Here is a 24,630-nt window from a genome sequence, read left to right on the forward strand (position 1 = left end):
CGTCTTGCGAGGCACCACTGTATTTAAATCCCACTCCTATCTAACCATATCTGCTGAGAAGTGCCACTGATTTCATTGGGGCTTACTCCCAGGTAAGTGGGGTTAGGATTGCATCCTTTGAGCAAGTGTGCATCTGTAATAACATTGAGTTCAGGAAAGCATGATGCATTACAATTTCCAAGAGCATGCAGATTTATATGATTACTTAAACAAGCAAAGGGTCAGGAAGTAATTCTGACAATCCTAAACATTTTTACTCAGAAGTAACTCCAATGTGTTTAGGATGTTTAGGTTTGCATTATGAATACCCTGTTGTTCCAGCCCTACTTGGAAATAAGCCCACTTTAAAAACCAGTGGAACTAACTTCTGAGTAAATATATATAGGTCTGTTGGTCAAATGTGCATTAAAATAGTATCATCAATAGCCCTGTACACTGGATATTGTGTCTCATGCACGCAATGTGCTCGAGAGGTTTAAATTCAGCTACCAATTGATACAAGCCAGAATTCACATTTTATTTATGTGAATTCGCAAACGTTCTCTGTTATCCAAGAGTCACACATAAATGAGGAGTCTTTCTGCAATAACCATGACCACCCCGGCAATAACCAGGCTGAAATTCTGCATGGTAACTCTGAGGCATTGAAGCCAATGGGTCATTCCCATTGTGAAAAATGAAGAGTTTCCACTGCTAATACTCCTGCTGGCTTATCCAGGTCTGTGTTTGAAGCAAAAGTAACGTAAATCACAGGTCCTAAATATATATTGTAGCTTATGATGAGAAATTAGAGTCAAAGAATTTGGACTAGCAGCTTGATGAAACACTCTTTACTCACTTTTAACATTTCACCTTGTTCATTCATGGCACTGGGGAAGGTGGACACTTGGATCACAAAACACCATACTTTCAGAACTTTACTACTTTTGAAAAACAAAACTTTCCAGAGCTTGCCCAAGTAGAATCCAATTGTCTTATAAGATTAAGTGCTTTAAGGGATAGAATAATCTATTTATTAGAGAATGTTTGATTCCAAATCAATGCAGCAGCAGTAAAGCAGAATGTATCCTTCTATTAGAAGCATTACTGCTCATTCTGCACATCAGGACAGGTAGTGGTACTTGTCTTCAGGCCATACACCCTCAAGCAAGAAAGAACCGCTTAACACTTAATTGGTATAAAATCACACTAGTCTTTTCCTGTTGGGATTTTTTGGTTGGTATTATCAACTGAAGTTGATCTGGCACTGTTGCTGGCATTCTTTACCAAAACACAAAGGAAATACCTATGGCACTTGCTACCTATTGAGTCTGACAGGCTCAGCTTTCTTTTTTTACAGATATATTGAGTTAAGACTATTGCTATGCATAATCTAAGTGATACAGAACTGTAAACGCTTTCTCAGCATTTATGTTGCAGCTGTGCTTTTAAAGCACTTTGCATACATAATTTTGGTAAATGTCAATTTCAAAACGATCCCCTGAAATCACTTTTTATCTTCAAGCTAATGAGAACAGGCAGTTCACCACAACCAGATAAGCATGAAAGTTTTAATTTTTAAAAAATACAAGTTCCAATCTCATTACTTCTGAGCATTTCCTAATTTTGTTAAAGAATCCACACTGCTTGCATTTCAACTTTAATTTTCCTTGTAGGATTAAAAAGAAACAACACAAAATGAATTATTAGTATTAGATTGTAATGTGAAAAGTCAAAATCGACAAAGACACCAATAAAAGAGGAACAAGATAAAAATGTATCCATTACAATTTATTTTCTACAATACTTCATTAGAGGGTAAAGTTCAATGATTTACACCCAGAAGTTATATAGCTAGGAGGCAACCAAGTGTAATAACAAAGAATTGGTCTGACATCTCTGCATTGAAGGTCAAAAGAAATTCCTTGCTTTTAAAGGAAAAACAAAAGAAAAATAACAACCCCAAAATGTCACTCATTTTGGTGCTAGAAATCAAACAAAACAGCACTCAGTCAATGAAGACTGCAATGTTAACAATGAATCGGGGAAAACAATTATGTGCAAAACTTAAAATTTTGGTTGAAATGTACAGATTACTTCGCCTTTATGGTCTTCAGATGCAGTTTTATGCTGATCTGATATTCTGACCATAAAATCTTTCTGACCAAAATGCCTCTATCAAGATAGGCTCGTTCTCATTATGAAAAGGGGTGGGGGGAACAGTGAGACTCCAGTGATCAAAGACATTATCTGCTGGAGAGAAAAAACAAAAACAAAAACCATACACTAAAGATACATGGCTGCAGCAAGGAAGATTCCCAACTACAGTTGTCTTGAAATAAACCCATCTAGACCAAAAGGCACTTGCTTGTAGCTAAGGATGAGCCAGTTCCCAATCAGACCAGAAGACTATTGCTAAGGTCTTTATACAATCCTGCTACTCACTAATCAGCTGAAAAATACAACTGGTTACGGCTCCAGAACAGGCGGTTCTCTTTTAGCTATTTTGTTGGTTCCCACATCATTCAAATATCAGTGTTGGCTCATCTTGCTGCATTACTGCTATGTATGAGCCAGATATAGTGTCATCTTCTGCAGACGACTTATTCTACCCCATACATTTTGCAGGAATGACACCACTAACACACTTGTTCAAAGATACTGTAACTGAACTCCATTATGAGACCAATGCTGAATGTACCCATTTCTCAGGACTATTTCGTGCTTCATGGCCTGCTTGCTGTTCCACTTAGTACAAGAAAACACCACAATCCAACTTTAACAGAGGCATTTCCATTTATACAGACTAGGTGGTTGGATGGAAATAAGGGCAGGGAATGAGACCACCTCTCACTCCAAAACCAATTTAGCTTACTTCAGTGAAATGGTTAAATTAAACCAAGAAGGTCGTCACTCCCAAAAGTCTGTTCTTTAAAATGGCAACTAAGGTCCCCACCTGGCTCCTGAACTCCCACACCCATTAAAATGAAACCAAATAATTAACACTATACACTGTTGAAGACACATAACAGGGCAAACATACTTTTTTTAAAAAAGCAATATTGAATAGCCTGGCACTATATGCCTGCATGACCAGTCTCACCGAATGTGCTCAGGGGTGAAAGATTAGCACCATTTTTTTTTCCTTTTTGCTTTTAAAAAAATCTTTACAATTTAAATTCTAAAGTAGAACACTTGAATAGTAATTAGTGTAGCCCTATGTTTCAATACTGTCTGAGAGCAGAGATGGATGGCATGACCACAGCTGAACTCTCCTCTCCCATCTACAATCTCCCATCAGTCCAGGGCACCTGGAACATTAACTACAAATCACTCTAATTTGTAAGAAGACTGATTTATTCTCAGTAGCAGGAAATCATTACAGTCCCTTCACATTCAAACACATTTCATCATCATTAGAAGGGAAAAAAGTGGTAATCCATACAAATGATCTGATACAAAACCAAAGCTGGGGCAGTACTGCAGATATCTGGAATATGAGCTCCTCTCTCTCTCATTCCCACCCATAACCATCTAGATATGTGTTCATTGACAAGCAAAATTTCAAGGTTAGGTTTTCTTCTGAGACAGGAGGAATAGTGGTAGAAAAATAAGTAATTTGGAGGCTTCCTAGATTCTCTGAACAGTCCCTTTTGCCAGGAAGATAATATGATTGCCCTCTTCTAGCCAGCAGTTCACTTTGATGCAACCAAGCCAGATACTGGCAAATATTGCTCACCAGTTCATATGGGCTATTCATGTCTACCTCTCCAGTAATCCAACGTCTATTCAGTCTGCCTTTGAGGCTTTGCTTCAAGATAGAAGGCATTAATCTCCCCTCCCCCTCCCCACCAGGGCAATGTTCATTCACCAAGAATCTGGAAGCTTGCATCCCACAGTAAAAGATAATTCCCAGATAATTCCTGGCTTCCAATAAGCCTTCCATAAAAGCTACTGTCCTTACACATACTGCATATAAGGTATCAAATTCTCATAATGCTGTGCTCTCCACTGTATTTTTTTTAATCTATCAATGCTGATTACCAAGATTTCCACAAGTCCTGCACTACCATTTTATAGTCCCTGTGGATTCATTTAAGAATGCCTGCATTCATGATAACACATAGTGACTCACACAGGAGAATTAGGATAGTTGAATGGGAAAAAAGAGCTTTCCAGTTATGATTTGATGTACCGGCTATTCAGCAACAATAGGAAGGGCAATTTTAAAATCCACAGGATAGTTAAACATGGTTGTGAGTTAACTTTGCGGGGGTGGGTTGGGGAGGTATGGGCTGAAAATATTCCTTAGGTTCCAGTTCTAAGTACACTTATCTGGAGGCTATATACTTTTAAATCAATCTGAATGACTTCCAATTATATGTATCTTGTATTGAAGCACCAGTGCAGCGATGGCACCTATATTAGATAACCACTTAAAGGCTAACATTTACTGTGTATTTCATTACCTGGATATCAGGGTCATGCTAAATAAAACTGCTGCCAGTTAAACACAGGTCCCATGGAGTGTTTCCTATACACAATTTTCACGTCCTTTTTGAATTGCTTTAACGATGGCTTTGTGGGGAATAATATCAGCCCCAATCCAACAGCAGACCATGCTGCTTGTATTTCAAGTTAGAAACCCAGGGGAAAACCCCAAAGGAGAGGGAGATTGTACTTCCAGGAGACAAGGAAACGCAAGCTACTCCCAAACATAACCCAGAACAGTTCACCTTCATTTATGCATTACTGTCCTATCTAGAGGGCTACTTTCCTTCTTTGTCAAAACCAAGAGCAGCTAGATGTGGGAACTGAACCCTCCTGGATTTGTGCACACAGTAAATTTCATCTGCAGTAAATTTTGTTTCCCCTTTCAATTGCCATCTTCTGCGAAGAGGAGGGAGGAATCTCTGCTGACATACATCCTTGTAACACGTCATGTCATCTGCTTGCCTGGGGTGTATAAGGACTAATCAGCTCATGGTAGATAAATATCAGAGGTTAAAAAATTTAAAAATAACCTAAAAATATGTTGTTGTACTCCGTTGCCCAGACTGCCAGGAGAACTCTCCTACTTAATCAAGGGGGCTGTCACAATTAACAATTCAAATGAACACAGTGCAATTTAACACACAAGAGCAATCTGAAGCGGTACTGCCGTTCCTCAAGGTTCTCTCTACCCAACTGCAACTGTTAGTCTTGGAGCCTCAGTCCAACTGAACCCTCATTCTGAAGGAAGGATGAGGAAAGGCATGGGCCCCTGAAGTTCAGTTGCACTCACTGGTATCCCCCATCCCTCAGTCAGCAGACTTGGCAACGGAAGCTAGCATCATAAAATGGTGCAGTAATAGAAGTAACTGGACCAGGAAGAGGAGGCATCTGCCCCAATGATGTCATAGCCGTTAGTGGTAGCTGGGGGGCGGGACTGGTCATGCAGCCTTGTGTCAGGAGTAATGATTGTAGAGGGGCGGGGCATGAAGAGTGCCATTCTGAAAACAATGCTGACGAGAAGCCATGTATTCTGCATAACTGATTGTCACCTTCTCACTGCGGTATCTGAAAGAAAAAAGCATTGGATCTTAAAAAAAAAAAACATTTGTCAACAAAACAAAGTCAGCAAATCACCAACAGCTGTATTCAGAATTCTGTTGTAGCAACAAAAATTGTTTAACCTTTCAAATTATTTATTTCAATTCCAGCTTAATAGGGATGAGGCCCACAATCCACAGGGGCTTAGTAGGTATTGCCGACTGGAGCCCTTCTAAATGGCTGCAGAGTGGTGGGAGGTCCTTCTCTTCACTGCCAGATCCCTCACTCACTCCTTTCCTCTGTGCTTGCTGCTTCTTCCTACTTGCCTAAATCTGCTGGTAGCAGAGGTGAGAAGCAGGAGCGGCTTCCATTTGCTCCCTTACTCTCTCCCTCCAGGCATAAGGAGCTGGAAGTAGATGCTGCATTTCGTCTTGCTGCCTAACCCTCACACCAGTGGGCCCAAAAAGAAAGCATACAAAGGAGGAAATGGTAACTGATGGCAGAGAAAAAGAGAGCAGCCACCACTGCCAGCAGTGGGGAGGAGTGTGTCCCAGCCAGCCCAGAAACCAGGGTATGCATGTGTGTGTGTGCGCACATTGCCCAAGCAAAACCAAAGTTGGCTCTGGCAGCCAGTATTTGTTATTGTGAAAATGGAAAGCAACAATTTAAATACAATGACTGAACAAAACAGCAAGGTTTAGGCACCACTGTTGGGGGCAGTGAGGAAATTCAGAAAACTGCAGGATCTGGAGCACAAAGAGCAATCTTAAAACTTACCATCAGCAATGAAAGTAGTAATGACTTTAGTTGCTGACAACTACCAAAAAGTAAAATATGTCATTTACCTGGTGAGTTTAATAGTTTTCCTAAAATCATTGGTAATTGGAGCCTTAAAACCACCTTTCCTGAGCAAGGAGTCTATTGTCTGAATCTGATCCCAATCTGTTAAAAAAAAAAAGCAAGCAGCAGTGAACTAAATACAGACTCATTTCAAGAAAAAGGGATAGGCTCTCAAAAGAGAGATAAGCAAGTTCAAATTACTGTTCCAACTGTTCCAACAAATTCAGTTCCAACTGAAAACAACAATTTAGTCAACAAAGTCATATGACATTTCCAATTATCCTATTTTAGCCATATATAGCAATCAAGTTAGTCACATTTTCAAAGTAAGACACAGCTGTACATCAAACACAGTATAAATCCACTACTCTCCAGTAATGGTGCAGTGCGGAGACCTGATTTAATGAATTACACTTTGGTCTTTTGACTCAATTCCAGGAGGAGATGTGATTCTCTGAATGGTGGAAGAAATGTTTTGAACAATTACAGTGGTGGCAACTGCTGCATTCTTCAACTGTTGTCCATGTTTGCAGCACAAAACTTAGTGCTGAGGGAGGATAGAAGGGTCATCCGACGTTGTGCTTGTGTGATCAGGTGAGGCTGAAGAGGAAACCCACACACAATGTTGAAAAAAACCACAGAAGGGCAAAACCTGATTCAACAGTAAACTAAGCCAGGCATTCTTTATGACAAGGGGATGGAGGAAGAACACCAAAGTCTTAGCAGTAATGAAGAAAATTGCTTGTAAGACATGGTTGGTCTTAAGGGGGAAAAACATGTGCCATTGAATGAATAACTAGCACTGTACATTTTGAGCATTTTAAAGGGCAGATTTTTAAAATAATTCAGCCATAGATAATTAATGGCTTTAGGTGACCTCCACAGCTGCTGTATAAGCCAAAATCCACAATCCAAATCCTGATATTTGGACCACTTTCCCTCAGTGTAGATTGTTTCAAACTCACCTTGTTCCTTAGCAACCTCAGGTAAATATGTTGCTGTGCGTTTGACACCTTTCTCATTGATGAACTCAATTCTGATTCCATGGATTCCCACCTAGCAATGGAAACATAAAAGTCAACTGAGATGTAGTTCCTGTAACAATGTACATTTTCCAGCTGCCATGCATCCTACCAGCAGTCCAACCTTGTCAGGATAAAGGCCTCCACCTTGCTTCCATTTCTTGCATCTGCGATATCATAAGTCATTTCCTAGGACAACTCTATTGTGTACTGCCATCTCTTTTGGCCCCAGAGGCAATTTCTCAAAGGCAGACCAAATTAATTAGTTTCAGCAAGCCCACTATTTCAAAACGTAAAATATATGTCCTTCACCCCATATGCCACTATAAGAGTATGTTCTTATGCTTGTTACACAGAAGCAAGTCCCAAAGTGTTTAATGAAATTTACTTTCATATAAATGTGCACAGGATGACCCTGAACGGTACAATCCTAATCATGTCAGGAACTTCGATGGGATTTACTTCTATTGAATTCAGTTAAGTGGAATTAGGATTGCAACGTTAGTCTAATAATTATCTTCCCTTCTCATACACTTAACTGAAGTAATATTGATATATTATTCCACTTTTGCATTCTTTGTCAGTCTTCCATCTTTCCAACCTCATTTTTCTAGCTATATAACCACAATCTACCCTGATAATAAAACAGACATATTACCATATACTAACCCGAACCCAAATGGTATGAGACAGTGATGCAGAGATCCAAATGCACCTGTTCTCACCTCCCAATCCAAGTAGTCAGTGGCATCCTCAAAATTAGTGAGGAGGGAGACAGAGCAGAAAAGTTTAGGCAGCTCCTCACGAGTCAGGGGTGGAAACCTGCTGTCCTTAAGTGCACTATAGAAGGGGAACAGAACACACACACACAACCAAAAACAAGCACCATAAGGTTTAAATCAAGCATTTTCTTACATTTGCAGCCTCATTTTATCCCAGGACAAGGGACATCACTTTAGGTCAGAACAGGTTTAAGCACATTACATGGAGAATTAAATAAAATATAGAATGGAACACCAGATAAACCAAAGGTGGAGCCATGCACTTAGATTTCTGTCTATGACTATTACAATGATGAAATGGGAAGAGATTGAAATGCTTCCCCAAAACACTCACATTCTGCCAAGAACCCAGACAAACTGTATTTGATGCTAATAGAGAATACCTTGCCTTAGTAACAAGCATGCCGTTAACCTTATGCAGGCTACTGATCACAATGAGGCTTCCTTCTGGCTCAAGTGAACTGGTCACCTAGTGACGTGGCTGCCTATCTCAGCAGCAGGGCTGCTGCCTGCCATTCGGTTCTGCTTTGCAGCCTTATGTCTTCTTCCAACCATATTCCCCCTGGGGGAGGGGTGCTTTTGCAAAGTGGGTGTGCACCCTTGAAACCCCCATCATGGGTAAAAACAATAAATAAACCACTAACTTACATTGTGCCTGTAGGTTATAGGAATCCAGTGCACTGCTAATCAAAGTACTGCTATAACATGCTTGCATCCAAAATTGCTACTTTATATACCATGCTTTGAAGATGGTTTTCCAGCGCCAAACAAAAGAATGCAGTGTACCATTTAACTGGAAGCCATAGTACATTATACAGTCAGCTACAACAGTGACTCCTCAATTCTAATTTTGGGTAGCAGAAAATTCTGGTGGAGAACATCTGCCTGAGCAGCAGGATATACATGACGCCTCTGACAAGACACAGGAAATCACAACATGGATGCCCCACTGTGCCTGCTTTCCCATCAGATGTGAGGCAGTATGGATGATGTCTTTACCTGGTTAATGTGTATTCCCTGAGTCCTGAGTGAAGATTCATGGCAGAGAAAGTTCCGATGCAGCCCCGAAGTCGCTTGTCTCGCCCTGTCTTCCATGTCACAAAGAGTGGACTGAAAATGCATAACACAAAAACTCCATCTTCAAATAATTCACTACTACAGCATTCCTGATAGGTGGCCATCCAGCCTCTGAGAAAACAGCTCATACTGATAGGAAGTTATCTGTTCAGGTCCTACACTCTGAAGTGGCAAAAGAATAAATTTGCTGCACCTTCTATGTGATAACCTTTCAGATATTTTAGTATTACCTCTTAATAATCTCTTCTCCAGGTTAAACACACCCAAACCCTTCACACCTAATTTTATTACAAATTAATCTTTGTCCACAAATGTGGAAGACCTTACTAGCTACACTGAAGGTGGCTGTGAGGCATCTCTATAATAAACATTATTTTTTATTCTTACACAACTAGCATATGTCTCAAATTTGTCTTTTGGGGGAACATGGTTGGGTAGGGGATAGATAACTCTAGTGACTCCTGGATGAAGCTGATTATCTGGATTCATTTTGATCTGGTTTCTAGTAGTCTTGGGACAAATCTGCTTTTAGGACAAGGCCTTTACTGTAGTCATCTTTGAACTCTGAAATGTTCGGTTTTCTTATCTTTGTCTTCTTTCCAAAGGCAGTACTTTTTGAGAGCTATGCCCTCTGCTGTTTTATTTGAGTATTTTGTATTTCAGCTTAATAAAGGTTGCTCTGAATAGATACAGATCGCACCAGTAAAAATACAGTAAATAATTAAGTCACAAGTGTTGGGATGCAGCTCCCACGTTATCTCAACGAGGATAATTCAAGAAATAATCTTGTGGCACCTTAAAGACTAACAAACATATTATGTCATAAAACTTTCACAGACTACAGTCCACTATCAGATACATGAAGTGTTATCCTGGGTTGCAGGTAGGTAGATAGGTACACTTTCAAATCTCTTCTAGAATTTTCATATCTCTCTTTCCCCAATGCATACAAAATTGGAGGTAACGTTCTCTGACCTCAAGTGCTAACCACAGTACCAATAACGTTCCCTATTTTGCATATAAAGCTTATACAGTGGTGCCTCGCAAGACGAAAAGAATCCGTATCATCTAGCGGTTTTTTCGTCTTGCGAAGCAAGCCCATTGAAGGATTAGCGGATTAGCGCTATTAGCGGCTTATCTGCTGATCGGATCAGCTGATAAGCGGCTTAGCGGCTTAGCAAAAGAGGGGAAAGGAAAAAAAACCAGCAGGAACTCACAAGACATTGTCATCTTGCGAAGCAAGCCCATAGGAAATTCGTTTTGCGAAGCACCTCCAAAACGGAAAACTCTTCCGTCTAGTGAGTTTTCCGTCTTGCGAGGCATTCGTCTTGCGGGGCACCACTGTACTAAAAGGCCACAGTATTCCCTGCCTCAATTCTGCAATTCTGAAAGTACTTAAGTCACATGCAGGCAGTGCGCAGGATGACATCAGAGAGCAAATCGTAACTTTGCCTAACTCAGTTACTGCTCCAGCCACAAACCACTGAGTAGAACTTATAAAGCAGTATAAAAGCAGGATTTCAAGTGGAATCTCATATGGAGGCTAAAAGAATATATGATGGGCCACAATGAAAGAACAAATCAGAATAAAACTAAAAAAAGTACATCCATTTTTTCTGATTCAATTATAAGTATACACTTCCCCTGCTATGGTCCCAATCCAATCACCCCTTTCCACAGCTGTTATTTGCCCCAGATGAGAACTGTGATTGGCATATCAGGATTGGGACTGTGGTTGGGGAAAAGGATTTTTTTTGCTTTGGGCTACTAAGGTATTTGAGAAATTTTCAGTAGGCTGGTTTGCACGTAATGCTAAACCATGGTTTATTAAACCATAACCTAGCATTATGTGTGAACCCTGGCTAGCAGCTTAACCATGGTTTGTTTACTGCCATCAGTGATTCAAAGCTGTATTTTTTACTGGCTTATAAACCTTGATTTGTATTAATTATGGCTTGGTGATGTGTGTGACACCCCCCCCCCCCACAAATCACCGCACCACAAATCCTCACCAGGCTACAAAGGCATGACAGAAAGAGCAGCTGGGGGGGGGGGAGGGGGAGAACAAACTTTGGAGAAACTAGTCATGATTTGTTTGACCTATGAGACTTGTGGTTCATTAAACAAACTATACCTGAGTGTTGTGTGTGCACCAGAAAAGAGCAACGGATCCTAAGATCAGACCTGGTTCTCCAAATGAACTTGCAAATCTCTTGAGCGGATTCAGCTTTGTTGTTGAATCTGAACAAGTTGCAAGAATTGTGATATGCCCCCCCCAAAGGGGTACAGAATGGATAAAAATCTGGATATTTCTAGAATTAAAAAATTAGCAGGTAAACCCTATGTTACATCCCACTAACAATTTAATGGAACAAAATCCTACTCAGTATGGACAGAAATGTAATCAAAATAATGTTATCTTAAAAAATACATTTCAATTATAGTATTCCTTGTTTTTAAAATAACCTAGCGTACAATGCAGACAAAAAACATGTTTGTGTTGAAAGAACCAAATTCAACAACAGTGTAATATATTTGTGAGGAACAACTGAAAGACAACAAAGTACCAAGCCAGTTTTTTAGTTCACCAGATGTTTTCTCCAGGGTGGATATTAAGCAAATAACAACCAAAGAGTGTGTGCATGTATGAGAAAGAAAGCAAGATGAAAAAGCTTGTCTAGTTTAAACAGATTTAAGATGAAATGGAAGTGCTTCGTGTATGGGCTAAGCAAGGCTGATGGACTGTTCATACTGGGGTAGTCAATATGCCTGGCCTTTCTCAGTCATGTCAGATGCAACAGCGAGGAATAGACAGAATTAGAATCCATTTATATCAGAAGCATATGGACTACATAAGGAACCCATGCCCTGTGGAAAAGCTGAAGGAACATAGGAAGCTATCTTATAACATGTCAGAACATTGATCTGCCAAGCTCATTATTGTCTATAATGACTGGCAACAGCTCTTTAGGATTTCGGGCAGGGAGTCTTCCCCATCTCTACCTGGAGACCCCAAGAACCTTCTGCATGCAACTCCAATGCTCTACTACTCAGGCACGCACGGAGTTCCAGATTCAAGCCACTGATATAGCCTCTCAGCAGTCACTGTTGGGAGATGTTCAGACTGGTACACCTGAGTAAGTGCTGTGTCATCCAATCAGGGAAAATGCTGAATTGATCGGCATAATTAGCTAGCAGCTGTTTATTGTACCAGACCTCATCATGCATTTTGCCCTCAGTGCCAACTGACTGCTTCACTTACTGTAGTAATTAGGCCATTTGAAAACTCTGAGGAGCCAACCCACTACCTTCATTTGAGCCATTACAGACCCTGAGCTCTAATAATAAGCCAACCCTTTCCAGGTCAGAGTTCCCATCTTATACCTACCAGTGAGAACTGGCGGATGGGATTAGTGCCATCCACACTGACAAAAAACAAAAACATCTGTTGCTACAAATGAAAACTTTTATTGCACAGTATCAGATATTTCAATATACAAAATCTCGCTTTTCTACAAGGTAGCTGGATTGATATATATGGCTAGAATCACAATAGTCGCAACTGCTGGTCTCGCTTTAGGCTTCACTTGAGATCTGCATGGCATTGGAGGTGGAATGTGTCCTGTTCTCTGCACCTGGAAAATCGAAGAGACAAAAGGAGAGCACTAAAGTAATAGTCAGCATAGTCTCTGGAACTATATGTGTAATAGGTGTTTGTGAGGAGGTGATTTGAGTGAGTGCTATCACCTAGGTGCTCATCCAATACCCTTAGCCTTAACCTCCCTCCCTCTGTTGGGTGAGAAAGTGTAGAAACTGAGACAATACCTACCTCTCTTTTAGGGAGTTACAACAGAACTCTGGGTACTGCATTCGTCCTGCTCCATGTGTCCAGGCTGTCACGATCCTATATGACAAAAAGAATCATGAGCATGTGTTAATGGTTAGGGTCTGTCCTTCATTTATAGTTTTCTTACATATGGGGGTTTCATGGCCACCATGGCACCCCATTCTACATGCTTAGCCTTGTGCTTCTTTGTAAAGGTGTTTCTAGGTATGACGAGAAAAAGGATCTTTCCACCAATATAGTTTAGCCAAGATATAGCAAGGTCGCACCAGTTACACTTTGAAAAGATTCCCCTTTCCCCTTGCTTACCTCTTCAAGGTGCTTTGTTCTTGCATCCTTGGCTACAGATGAGAGGTGTTGTTGGCTGCTTGTGTCCTGAGGCGATATACCTGTATGGGTTCTAAGACAACAAGTATCGGCAATGTGTTCTGAGTCCAAGATGTTCATGACAAGTGCTCCCTTTATGTCAGGTGCTTTTTCTACATAGTTCCCATAACCAGAGTTCCCCCTTAATGCTGGAACCAAAGCCGTACAGCTGCATGCAGCAAATGCTATCATCTGAGTTATGTTTGGGTGTTAGATGTTGGTAGGGATGTGCTGTGACTAAATCCAAACTTAGTTTGAATCCTATACTATGCCAGGGCAGAGTAGGGTAGCTTCTTGGTCTCCATTGAGCTTAATGGGATAATTGAGTTATGACTTGCACCTCTTTTGTTGGTGTAATCATGGAATTGTAGAGTTGGAAGGCACCTCAAGGGTCATCTAGGCCAAGTCCCTGCAATGTAGGATGCCAGGCTGATGTACCTATAGTAGGTACAGGGGGTGGTTAGAATTTGACACCACTCCTATCCTCCCATACCGCCATCCAGTTTTGGCTCCTCCAGTGACAGAGGTGTACTTGCAACGATAAAAGCACTGCGGAAAATTTAATAATAAATAAAATCTCAAAACGCTAACTGATTCCATGAGGAGTAAACCCCCACTAAGTTCAATGGAATTTACTCCTCAGTAAGTGTATTTAGGATCTTCTCTATTCCATCTTAAATGTTCAGTTGCAGACATGAGCTCTCTCATCACAATCATCAACATCTTCCCCCCTCCCTTTTGATTTAATATCCAGCCTGAAAGAGATCTGGTGAACCTGAAAGCTTGAACACTACCTTTGGGATATTTCGGCTGGCCTAATAAATTATACTACAGTGGTGCCTCGCAAGACGAAAATAATCCGTTCCGCGAGTCTCTTCATCTAGCGTTTTTTTGTCTTGCGAAGCAACCCTATTAGCGGCTTAGCGCTATTAGCGGTTTAGCGGCTATTAAAGGCTTAGCGGCTTAGCAGCTAAAAGGCTATTAGTGGCTTAGAAAAAGGGGGGAGCAAAAAAAATCGCAAGACTCGCAAGACGTTTTCATCTTGCGAAGCAAGCCCATAGGGAAATTCGTCTTGCGAAGTGCATCGAAAAACGGAAAACCCTTTCGTCTAGCGGGTTTTTTGTCTTGCGAGGCATTCGTCTTGCGGGGCACCACTGTACTGTAAGTTCAGGTATTACCCTGGAACATAAACGTCATACAAACAAATCTGCCACGCCTATACTTAGAAATCTGAAACTGGATCCATGACTCTTCATCAAACAAATTGAATCAACACTTGTTTTTTAATGCAAAAAACAAAGCCACACAGAGAACAGGTCTGACTTTTGAAGTCAAGTAATAATGACACAATTGGTAAAATGTTTTATTTAAATGTGTAGGATTCTCCTGGACCCAAGTACTACTAAATCATCACAGGTACTACGATCTAGGAGGCATCATCTGGTTATTTAGGTTGGACGAATAGAGAGATGTATTAAAGAAATGCAATTTCCAGCACAGTACAGGTTTATTAAGTGCTGAAAAGACAAGCTTCTCCTAAGTCACAAATATTCAGGAGGTTATTTCAAGTTCTAAATATTTGTGACTAAAATGAAACCTTAATATGCCACCTCTTGCAATCAGCAATGTTCCCCAGGAGAGCACCTGAGTAATAAACCATGCCTTCCCAAACCCAGTGCCCTTCTGATGTTGTTGGGGTATATTTCCCATCAGTCACAGCTAGCATGCCCGATTGTAAGGATAATGGGAGTTTTAACCCAACATATCCAGAGGATACCAAGCTGAAGAAAGCTGAAATATTTACTGCTATCTCCCTCCACGTTATGCATGCTTTTTCATCTTAGAGGGAGAAGTCAAACTCTATGTAGTTGACTCCATACAGCCTTATGTAGAGACCAACTGTGCACACAAATAAGAGAGGCAATCAGGGTTGCCAGTTCATTATCACACTGCACATGAGATTATTGGCTATCCTTCACCAACCTGGTGCCTTCAGGGATTTCTAACAGCCCCAGCCCGCATGATCAATGGTAAGGGATGATGGGAGTTGTAGCTCAAAACATCTGGAGGTCACTAGGTTGGGGAAGGCATTCTGTGTTAAGAGTCTTTGGCCTTTAAAACAAAAAACAACACACACAGTCTGACACAGCAGAAGCATATCACTCTCTGCTGGCATGTCCTTGGGCAGACTGTTTAACTTGGCTGCTGTATTCAGATTCCCACTACTGGGGAGATGATTAGCCCAGCATTCAGTCAGCCTTCTTGATATATTACACACATCAAAACTACATGAAAAACAAAAGAAATGACAAGAGTGCACAGCTGGTGCATACTAATTTCTGGATAGACGAGATCAGATCAGGTTCCATTGATCAGCAGTCTAGAAGTGACTAACCCACTTCAAAGAAGCTCTAAAAGCACCATAAGGGTCATGGATGGATGGTCACTTTGCTTCCAAGCATGTTGTTATCAGAAGACTGTACATTGGACAGTTCTGGGGAGAGGGTGTGAAAATTTTAGTAATTCTTTTGACTGATCTTGAGTTAACTGCTCCAAACTTTGACAGATAAGAGCACAGATTAGCTGGTAAGAAGCACTGTTACCCACCTGGTGGTAACTTCTGATCTTTAAGATGCCACTTCCTCGGGATGCCCCTTTGTGGTCTTGTGTTGCTATTTGATAAACTATTCCAAAGTTTTGTTTCCCTCTCAACAGGGGTCTGAGTGTGTACAGCTAGGCTGCGCACATAAAAAAGTGAATACTAAAGATAGAATGACCACATCCACTTTCTGTTCCTGTGCTAATTCCAAAGGCACAAATCTCTGGAAGAGAAGGGAGGGCAAATCAGGGGAGCCAAGATGAAGGGATGGCTTAAACAACAGATTTCTCACTCTCAAGAAAAACTCCAAATTCTAGGGCTGAAAAAAGGCTTGTTTAGTCTAATCAAAAACTCTGGACTTTTACTCGCTGACTTTCTCCTCCAACCCCCATAATTTCAACATACTACTACAGTATGGCTATAAAAATTAAACGCAAATTCCTATGAATGTGCAGCAAACTTTTGATACTGCTCCTGAATGGGGAAGATGTAAGAAATCAGCATTTTTCAACACTAGCTTGCAGATTATAGGAACCTAGGATAATGTGATTTTTCTAGCCAGTTTATCCAGATTTGTACCACAGAAAGCACAGGCAAAGACACTCATTCTGATATGCCTGCAGATGTGATATAATGTGATGTTACTGTGATAATGCTTGGTTTCAATGATCACGTTCAGAAATATATATTTCTATTTTTAGCTGTATTCAGATGATCATATCTTGGCTTAATAAACCAAGATATAAATAAAGCTGGTACCAATGCAAGCAGCCGCTTCCTTCCTTGGTGTTTCTGAATGCAAGGTACAAGTCTTCAATTAGCAACAGTGTCCATCTCTTCCAACTGGAAACTCCCACAACCAGGTTCAGAACAAGCCAAGATCTTAAACCAACTGCCAACAACAGTTTGATTTTCTGGCTTGTTCCTGACTTGGTAATCATAGTTTTACAGTTCAGACAAAATGAGAAAAAATGGTTAACTGATGATACCCACTTTGTGTTCAGGTACACCATAAAGGGCAAGTTGCATGTGTGGGTAAAAATTTTGGGCATATCTTTGCTTATTAACCCAATATATAATTGTCCAGACTGGACCAATCTGTCTGTAGAGAAAATAATGCAGGAAAAGTGATTAATCACTATTTCCCCAGCAAATATACTGGCTCAAATCTCAAGTTATCAAGCTTCTGATTTTTTTTTTTGGGGGGGTGTGAATTTTGGATCCCTTAAAGTCATTTATCTCTCAATACATAGAAGATTTCAGACCATGAGTCAAGACCAACCCTAATCATGAAGAGCCAGTGGTGGCTGGCCTATGGCTGGGAAGCACGGTTTTGTTTTTGTTTTAAAAGACAGCTATGTGGGGCAAATATTCTTTACCAAAAAAATAATCATGTCATGGTTCAACAAAATTCCAGTGAAATCTGCATTAGAGGCAAATGACCTAAATATTTGAAAAACACAATCTAAGCTAAGAAATGCTAAGAAGACACGAGTTATCTTTTCAAGGACGGGATCCAAATGCGGGAACAGCCATGCTACTTTTGAAATATCTGCTTCACTCTTGGCTCTAGCAGGCAGCCACATATTTTTTCTGTTGGAGACTCACAATATTCACATCACTCAAACAAGAAGTTAGAGCAAAAATCGGAATGGAGTTCTAGGGGAGCAAATTCCAATCTTCTTCATAATATTCTTAAAGAGCTGCCATTTAATAAGTATAAGGTATATAATAAGTATAAGGTATATAATGCACTGCATAACCTATGCCACACTAAGCAAGGCTACCTCCTCATTCAATTTCACTTCAAACCTCTTCTAAAAGCTGTTTTCCTGCTTCCTAGTTTCCCAATTATAACCTTTACACCAAATGCAGCTTTTCTCAACAATAAAGAATATGTCGTGTTATAATGGAGCCACTTACAAATTATGCTCTGCAAACATGAAGATTCTAATTGCAACAAAGGAAGATATTGAATTTGATATTGATATTGTAAAGTAGATATAACACAGCTACAAAGTATCAGACTTCAGTATAAAACACTACCCTTCTCAGTTCTTTTAAGGGTGGAAAACAGACCCCTCTGATCTCAAGTCTGGTTAATACCGACTGTGGAGTAGCATTAACTATGGATAAGATGGGTGTCATGATAAACCTTTACCATAAGGCTTGCTTTGGCTGGGGAATTTGCATTGGAGAGGCAAAGGAGCATTATATCCTTTGCCCTGCTCCCAATCCCTTAACCTTCTTTAGTTACTGAGAGTGCTACAATGTCAAAGGCCCTGTAAAATCCAGTGCTTGAATATGCGCCCCGTAGGATGCGCATGCCCATTTTAAATCTTTGCCTAATATAGATCAATCTACCTATGCTTCCACCATTTAAAACAGTTTCATTTCAAATTTTATGTCATCCTACAAACATCAAAACAGCACTGCAGATTCCTTCTTAACAGTTTACCTGTGTTCCAAATAGCCCTACAACATAAGAACTTTGGATGATGAATTTTCAGTTTCCCTCCCATGCCCATGGATTTACTCACTAGGGGTCATTGGTAAATCGAGGAAGTCTTGGCTGAGGGAAACCATAAAGATGACAGTAGAGTACATCAAAGCAGTAGCAGCACATCTCCGCTGTCACCACTAGGTTTTTGGTGCTGTTGGCAGTTCCATTAGGCCGGGCGAGTGGGCTCAATGCTCCTGAAGTGGGATTCATTCGCGTAATTGGAGAGTTTCCAGGGCATAAAGTCAAATCTGATACGTTCTCCCTTCCATTGCCCCCATCTGCATGCTGGTGGTTCTGAAGAGGACCTGAACTAGAGACTGGCACGGTTGTGGCTTGATTCCCGTGGCTGTGTGTTCCACTTCCAGACAATTTGGGTTTCTTTACCCCACAACAGCCTGCTGCCAACTTGGGCTCAAGTGGAGGAACACAGCGTCTTTTTCCCATCCTGATTCAGCACTTGCTGTCTGGAGTACTGTAGAACCCTGGCAAAACACACAATATGCAACACATAGCATTATACTAAAAGAAAAGCAAATTATAAGGATGTATTTTTTCCACAGTAAGAAAAATACACCTCTCACATTAAAAACCCAAGTTCCATAAGAAAGCTCACATATGATTGCACAAGACTGGAAAACTAAATAGAAAGCAGACCGATGTGCACAGTTATGAAGACATTTTTTACAAAGGTCATGTAGACTTTATTTATGAAAAGGAACATTACCGTGAAGTTTGCATGAGCAACATGTGATCCAATAGTTAAATGTAACTGCAGACCATTTGTGTGTTTTAGTACCTCATACAGCAATAGGAATGGAGAGTAGTCCTCAACCTGGACTATCTTTGCATTAAGGCAGAATGCTGCTAGATAAACCCAAGAAAAACATTCCAGATGTGCTCAGTGACATCATCACACACAACTGGTTGAACAGCCACAGTGCTACAAAGTGCTCATTGTATGCTTGCAATTTTAGTTTGCTTTCAACCTAGGGTTTCAGTTCACTTGCAAAATACTATGTCCAAGGCACAGGGAACTGTGAAGTCTTCCAGATATTGAAAATATTCAGTTTAGCAGACTTGGCCTTTTGCTAGAACAAAGGCTGCAGCCATTTCACTATCTTCTAGATGTGCAATCTTATAACTTAAGAGGTTATTCTTTCTATCCATCCCTTGCTCACACCTGTCTTGGGAAAGTCGGATCAGCAGTGATAGCCCCTACACCTACCAGCAGGAGACAGGTATACTGGGGCAAAGCGAGTAGGTGAAAGCTCCCACTGTCATAAATACTTTGGAGGAAGAAGGCAGTATGCTAGTCACCTCTCCTATGCTAGTTATTAGCCTGGTAGAGTCAAGAGGGTGAGTCTTCCTTTCTTGGACATTCCCATATGCAGGTCTACTGCTGCCACCCTTTCTTAGGAATTAGTGCAATTTGCCCATTATCACTGAAATACAAATAACCACCAAGGGGTTTGATCAAGGATTCCTCTAACAAAACACAGATTACAGATAGAAATGAGACCTTCAACCTTAGATTTTGAACTTTCTTGCATGTCACTATCTTAAATTCAAATTAAAAATTGAACAGGACAATTTTCTCTGTTGAGTGTAGGCCTCAGTCTTCTTTACATAAAGAGAATATTGAAACTAATGCCCTTGTATTGGTTTGGGGCTGAAAAGTTTAGTTATAAATGGAAGGTTATACAACGGCTATGAAAAAGGAGGGAGAATTCTACAATTGTGGCTGCACCTGTGTCAATGGCCTAGTTAGCATGCTGGCCAGAACTGTATGCAACACAAACCTAGGCGCATTTACTCAGAAGTCAATCCAAAGCATGCAGAGAATGTACGATGTTTGCAAGGGATTTTATAAGAAAATTATTATTCCCTATGTGCAAATGGTCAGAAAGCAAATCTAGATGAAACTGGCTGGTGTATTTCAGATGCTAACATTTTGTAAATGCCAGCAAAAAGAAACAATTTAACAATGAACCATCTATTCAGTTCTTTTTTTATCCAACAATTAACTCGCCATCCTATCCCCACCTGACTGCCCTCACCTCAGCATATGGAAAAAGGGTTTTATAGGCAGTGATTTATTTTAACATTACATCAAATAATTTTATTGCTTTGCTAATCATTGGGTTGAACACCCTATTTCATCTCGGTTTGAGCTCTGTTACTGAAACAGGGCTGCAAAATATATAGGATATTATCTAACCTTGAGCATCACTGGGTGGCAATTAAAAAAAACAAAACAAGCTTAGGGTTTGGGGCGGGGTGCAGAAAGAATACAGTAACCTTGGTGGTTGTAAGGTGGGTAAAGCTCTCCCCTTTCACCATGCTTTTTGCTAATACCAGTCACCAGTATTCGCAACATCATTGTGCCATAAGTTTCAACATATTATGCTTGAGATAATACTTACTGAAAGCAGAAACCTTGTATTGCCAAGGGGGAGATGGACAAGTGGAAGGGGAAGCTATTTTATATCTGGAATGAATTTTCTTTTCTCACGGCCCATTCCTGTTCCCCAAATCTGGAAAAAAACATTCAGTAAAAAAAGGGCTATAAAATCATATCTAAGCAAAATTAAACACTGAATTAAGAGCTCAGCTACTAGACTTATAAATGCACTACCTCACTGCTAATGAAATAGATGGAAAGAGGCATACTAGGTTAACACAGTGCATGAGACACAAAGTAAATGTGGGCTTTTCTATCTTTTCTGTTCTTGACTCAAAGTCCATCTTACTCCTACTATGAGATGCACTCAGAGAAACTACTGCTATGAAACCACTGAAAGACAATGCTACTGTATTTCCTTATGGGGTGGGGGAACTTTTGTACAGATAGTGTACAAAAGATAGTGAAAGAAGCAAAATGAAAGAGCTAATACAGGAAGAAATGGTGTACTAAGTAGGAGGTATTAGGAATATCCTAGAACTATTAGGTGCAGGGTGCTTGGGCCTTATTTATTAAAATATTTATATACTGCCTTTGGCAGAGGCATCCCAAGGATATGTACAACAATATAAAATATTATACACATACAATCAAAATCATTAAAATACTTTCAGACAGACAGTAAGAATATCCTTAGAGAATCTTATAATGGGCTGGCATCAGGAGCCAGCAAATGCCATGATAAGCAAAGTTTTCAGCATGTGCCAGAACTGCTTTACTGTTGGCATGTGCCTTATTTCGGGGTGGGGGTGGGGAAACAATTTCATACAAGTGTGGCACTACAGAAAGCAAACACTTCCAAATGGATGCATGTTGGCATAACCAGGAGCACCTCTACAGATGATCCTCACCAGACATGTACTGTCATCTTAGCTCACTTAGTTTAAGACCACACTGACACTGGGATAGAATACACCAGCATGGCTAATTATCTCCTCTAGCACATCAGCCACACTTGCAGAGAAAATAAAACAGGGATACTCTGCTCTGGTGAAGCTGAATAAAATGTTAACGCCATCTCCAAGTATGAGATCCAACTCTTTCACTATTTTAACTCAGACATATACAAAGCTGATGGCACTGATAGCGTTAGAAGGCAGATTACATAGATAAAATGATTAGCAACAGGAAGACACAGCAAAGGGTAGACACACTTATTAGAGTAGTCGATGGGGGCAATACCAGCAGTCGAATCTCTTATGGAAATAGTTTCAGAAAACCATTAGAGCAAGCACATATATTCCAAAATGCACTTTACTTCCTAATTCCTAATAATTTACTTCCTAATTCCAATGAGCTTTACTTCCTAATTAAGACCACAATCCTACGCTCCCTTATCTGGAAGCAAAAACCCAGCTGGACACAGCAGGATGGTACAAATACACAGGAGCTTATGGCAAACGAATATAAAAGACTACAGCCTGCAATCCTAAAAGACACGCTAGGCACCAAGTCCCACTGAACTGAAACGGAGCTTATAGCTGAGTAAACCTGTTTAGGAGCGAAGAGACGACCTACGTGACTGTACTGAATGCAAGAGGAGGACGTGACTAGCCCTGTTCCATAAGCATTTCCGCCGCCGTAACAAGGTATTATGTCGCCTTTATCCTCAAAACAGATGTACAAGGATAGCCGGGCTTGCCCAAGGCCACCCAGGCGGGTGAACCGAGAATCTGAACCGGGTCCAAGCCCCGGTCTGTAGCCGCTGCACCACGCCGGGAGTCGGCGAAGAAGTAGGTTGAAGGGCCCCGTGCACGAGCATGGGGAAAGCAACAAAGCGGGTCCTGAGGGGGGGGGACGGCTGCCGAGCAGGACGCGAGGAAGAGGAAGATGCGGGAGGGGGGAGAGATAAGAGGGACGCCCCAGAGTCCAGACCTGAAGAGAGGAGGAGCGAGAGCGGCGCAAAGGAGGATGAAGCCCCCGGGGGGGTTGAGGGGAATGTGAGGTGAGACCGCAAGGGGGGGTAATATCTGAGCAGCCCCCCCCCGCGGCTCCTTCGCGGAGAGGACGTGAGAGCCCCCACCTTCTCTCTCCCCGGAGCGGAGACGGCTCCCTTCCCCAGTTCGCCGTTTCAGCCCAACCAACGCCGCCGCCACCAGCGCTGCCGCCGCCGCCGCTCCTGCTCTTGCCTCCCCGCCGCCGCCGCCACCAGCGCCGCCGCCGCCACCTCGACTGCCCCGCGCTTCATGGAGCCATGGGCCGAGGCGGGCGAGAGCCGGAGAAGTGGACCCAGCGGGGCAGGGGAGGACGAGGCGGCCTGGGGGCGGAGGGGGGAGGGGAAGGGGGGGAAACCGCACGGCGAAATCGGAAGAGGAATCCCGGGCTCGCCGCCGGCTACACAGGGAGCTGAAGCAAGGCGGCGCAGAGCGCAGGTCCTCCACTATCCCGGCGGCCCCTTCCCCGAGTGTGAGGTAATGGGGGAGGAATGTGCACGCCGATCCGCCAGCCTCCCGTCCGGCCCCGCGAGGACCATAGACGCAGCGGGGAGCGCCTCCTACAAAGAAACCATAGATCCTCGGGAGCAGAGGGACTTCCGTTGGAGGGGGGCGGGTCATGTGAGACCGTGAAGGCGCGAAAGAGACCAATGGAAATAGAAGCCGCTTCTCCTTCCTCCCTGCCCTCGTCTTCGGAGCGATGTCACGTGACTCAACGGGCCGACTGCCCCCCCCATCGGGTTTTTTAGACGGAGAAGGAAGCTCGAGGCAGAGGGAGCGTTACCATTCGCTTCAGAAACGCGATGTCTTTCTCCATGGGTTAGAAATGTCGCCTGAGTTCTGTTGTTTATAGCGGGGGTTCCCTGTACCTCTGAAGCCCAAACGCCTTGAGTCAGGAGGAGGTTCAGTTGAGGTCAAGGGGAATGGTCTCCAGCAATTGTGCTTACAACTGCAGCCTGAATAGGCACTCCAGTGCGGTGCATGTTGCTGTCTGCTGCAGGCAGAAATATCTCCACACACACACACAAAGATATTTTTAGCAGCTTAAAGGCCAAAGGATTTATCGATTGATTTACTGTATTTGTAAACAGACAGCCAAGGCAGCTCACACTAAGAATTAGAAGAATCATAGAAATGTAGGGTTGGAAGGGATCCTGAGGATCATCTATCTAGTTAACCCCCTGCAATGCATGAATCTCAACTAGATCATACATGACAGATGGCTAGGTAAAGGGACCCCTGACCAGTAGGTCCAGTCACTGATGACTCTGGAGTTGCAGCGCTCATCTTGCTCTATAGGCCGAGGGAGCTGACTTTTGTCTGCAAACAGCTTCCGGGTCATGTGGCCAGCATGACTAAGCCGCTTCTGGCGAACCAGAGCAGCGCACAGAATCGCCGTTTACCTTCCCGCCGGAGCGGTACCTATTTATCTACTTGCACTTGATGTGCTTTCAAACTCCTAGGTTGGCAGGAGCTGCAGGCCTTATGCACTTGCATTTTAGTAGTAAACATCCTGAACGCTGGGGATACTTACTTGGTTACCACCCCGCATTACTGATGGAAGATGTCTGTTAGAAAGAAATGCAAGTAATTCCAAAATCTGTTATTAAATGTGGGCACGGGGGGGGGGGGGGAGAAAGGAAAGCATGCCAAGGGCTACACAAGTCAAGTGGATTGTCTGTAAATGAATT

At 41.9% G+C, this 24,630-nt stretch overlaps 1 protein-coding gene and 1 long non-coding RNA gene across 7 annotated transcripts; both read right to left on the reverse strand.

The window, feature by feature from the left end:
- Window positions 1–1,755: 1,755 nt before the first annotated feature.
- On the reverse strand, window positions 1,756–23,173 carry AMMECR1L (AMMECR1 like). 3 transcript variants are annotated; one of them, XM_082225198.1, is made up of 8 exons: window positions 23,029–23,169; window positions 20,968–21,078; window positions 18,582–19,026; window positions 9,155–9,265; window positions 8,099–8,213; window positions 7,317–7,407; window positions 6,357–6,453; window positions 1,756–5,538 (listed from the first exon to the last, which is right to left on the reverse strand). In XM_082225198.1, the coding sequence occupies exons 3-8, from the start codon at window positions 18,986–18,988 to the stop codon at window positions 5,427–5,429; spliced, it is 933 nt and encodes a 310-aa protein (XP_082081324.1). In that variant the 5' UTR covers window positions 18,989–19,026; window positions 20,968–21,078; window positions 23,029–23,169; the 3' UTR covers window positions 1,756–5,426. The 3 variants fall into 3 exon arrangements, with proteins under 3 accessions (XP_082081324.1, XP_082081325.1, XP_082081326.1); XM_082225199.1 differs by lacking the exon at window positions 23,029–23,169 and adding an exon at window positions 22,524–22,647; XM_082225200.1 differs by lacking the exons at window positions 1,756–5,538; window positions 6,357–6,453 and adding an exon at window positions 6,460–6,951 and having other exon boundaries at window positions 23,029–23,173.
- On the reverse strand, window positions 12,681–18,518 carry LOC309533680. 4 transcript variants are annotated; one of them, XR_014220406.1, is made up of 5 exons: window positions 16,050–16,264; window positions 15,776–15,936; window positions 13,386–13,476; window positions 13,062–13,136; window positions 12,681–12,867 (listed from the first exon to the last, which is right to left on the reverse strand). It is a non-coding gene; the product is annotated as an uncharacterized lncRNA (long non-coding RNA). The 4 variants fall into 4 exon arrangements; XR_014220404.1 differs by lacking the exons at window positions 15,776–15,936; window positions 16,050–16,264 and adding an exon at window positions 18,500–18,518; XR_014220405.1 differs by lacking the exon at window positions 15,776–15,936.
- Window positions 23,174–24,630: the final 1,457 nt, after the last annotated feature.

This window comes from Podarcis vaucheri (assembly GCF_965113315.1).
Source record: "Podarcis vaucheri genome assembly, chromosome: 5".
Taxonomy (NCBI): Eukaryota; Metazoa; Chordata; class Lepidosauria; order Squamata; family Lacertidae; genus Podarcis; species Podarcis vaucheri.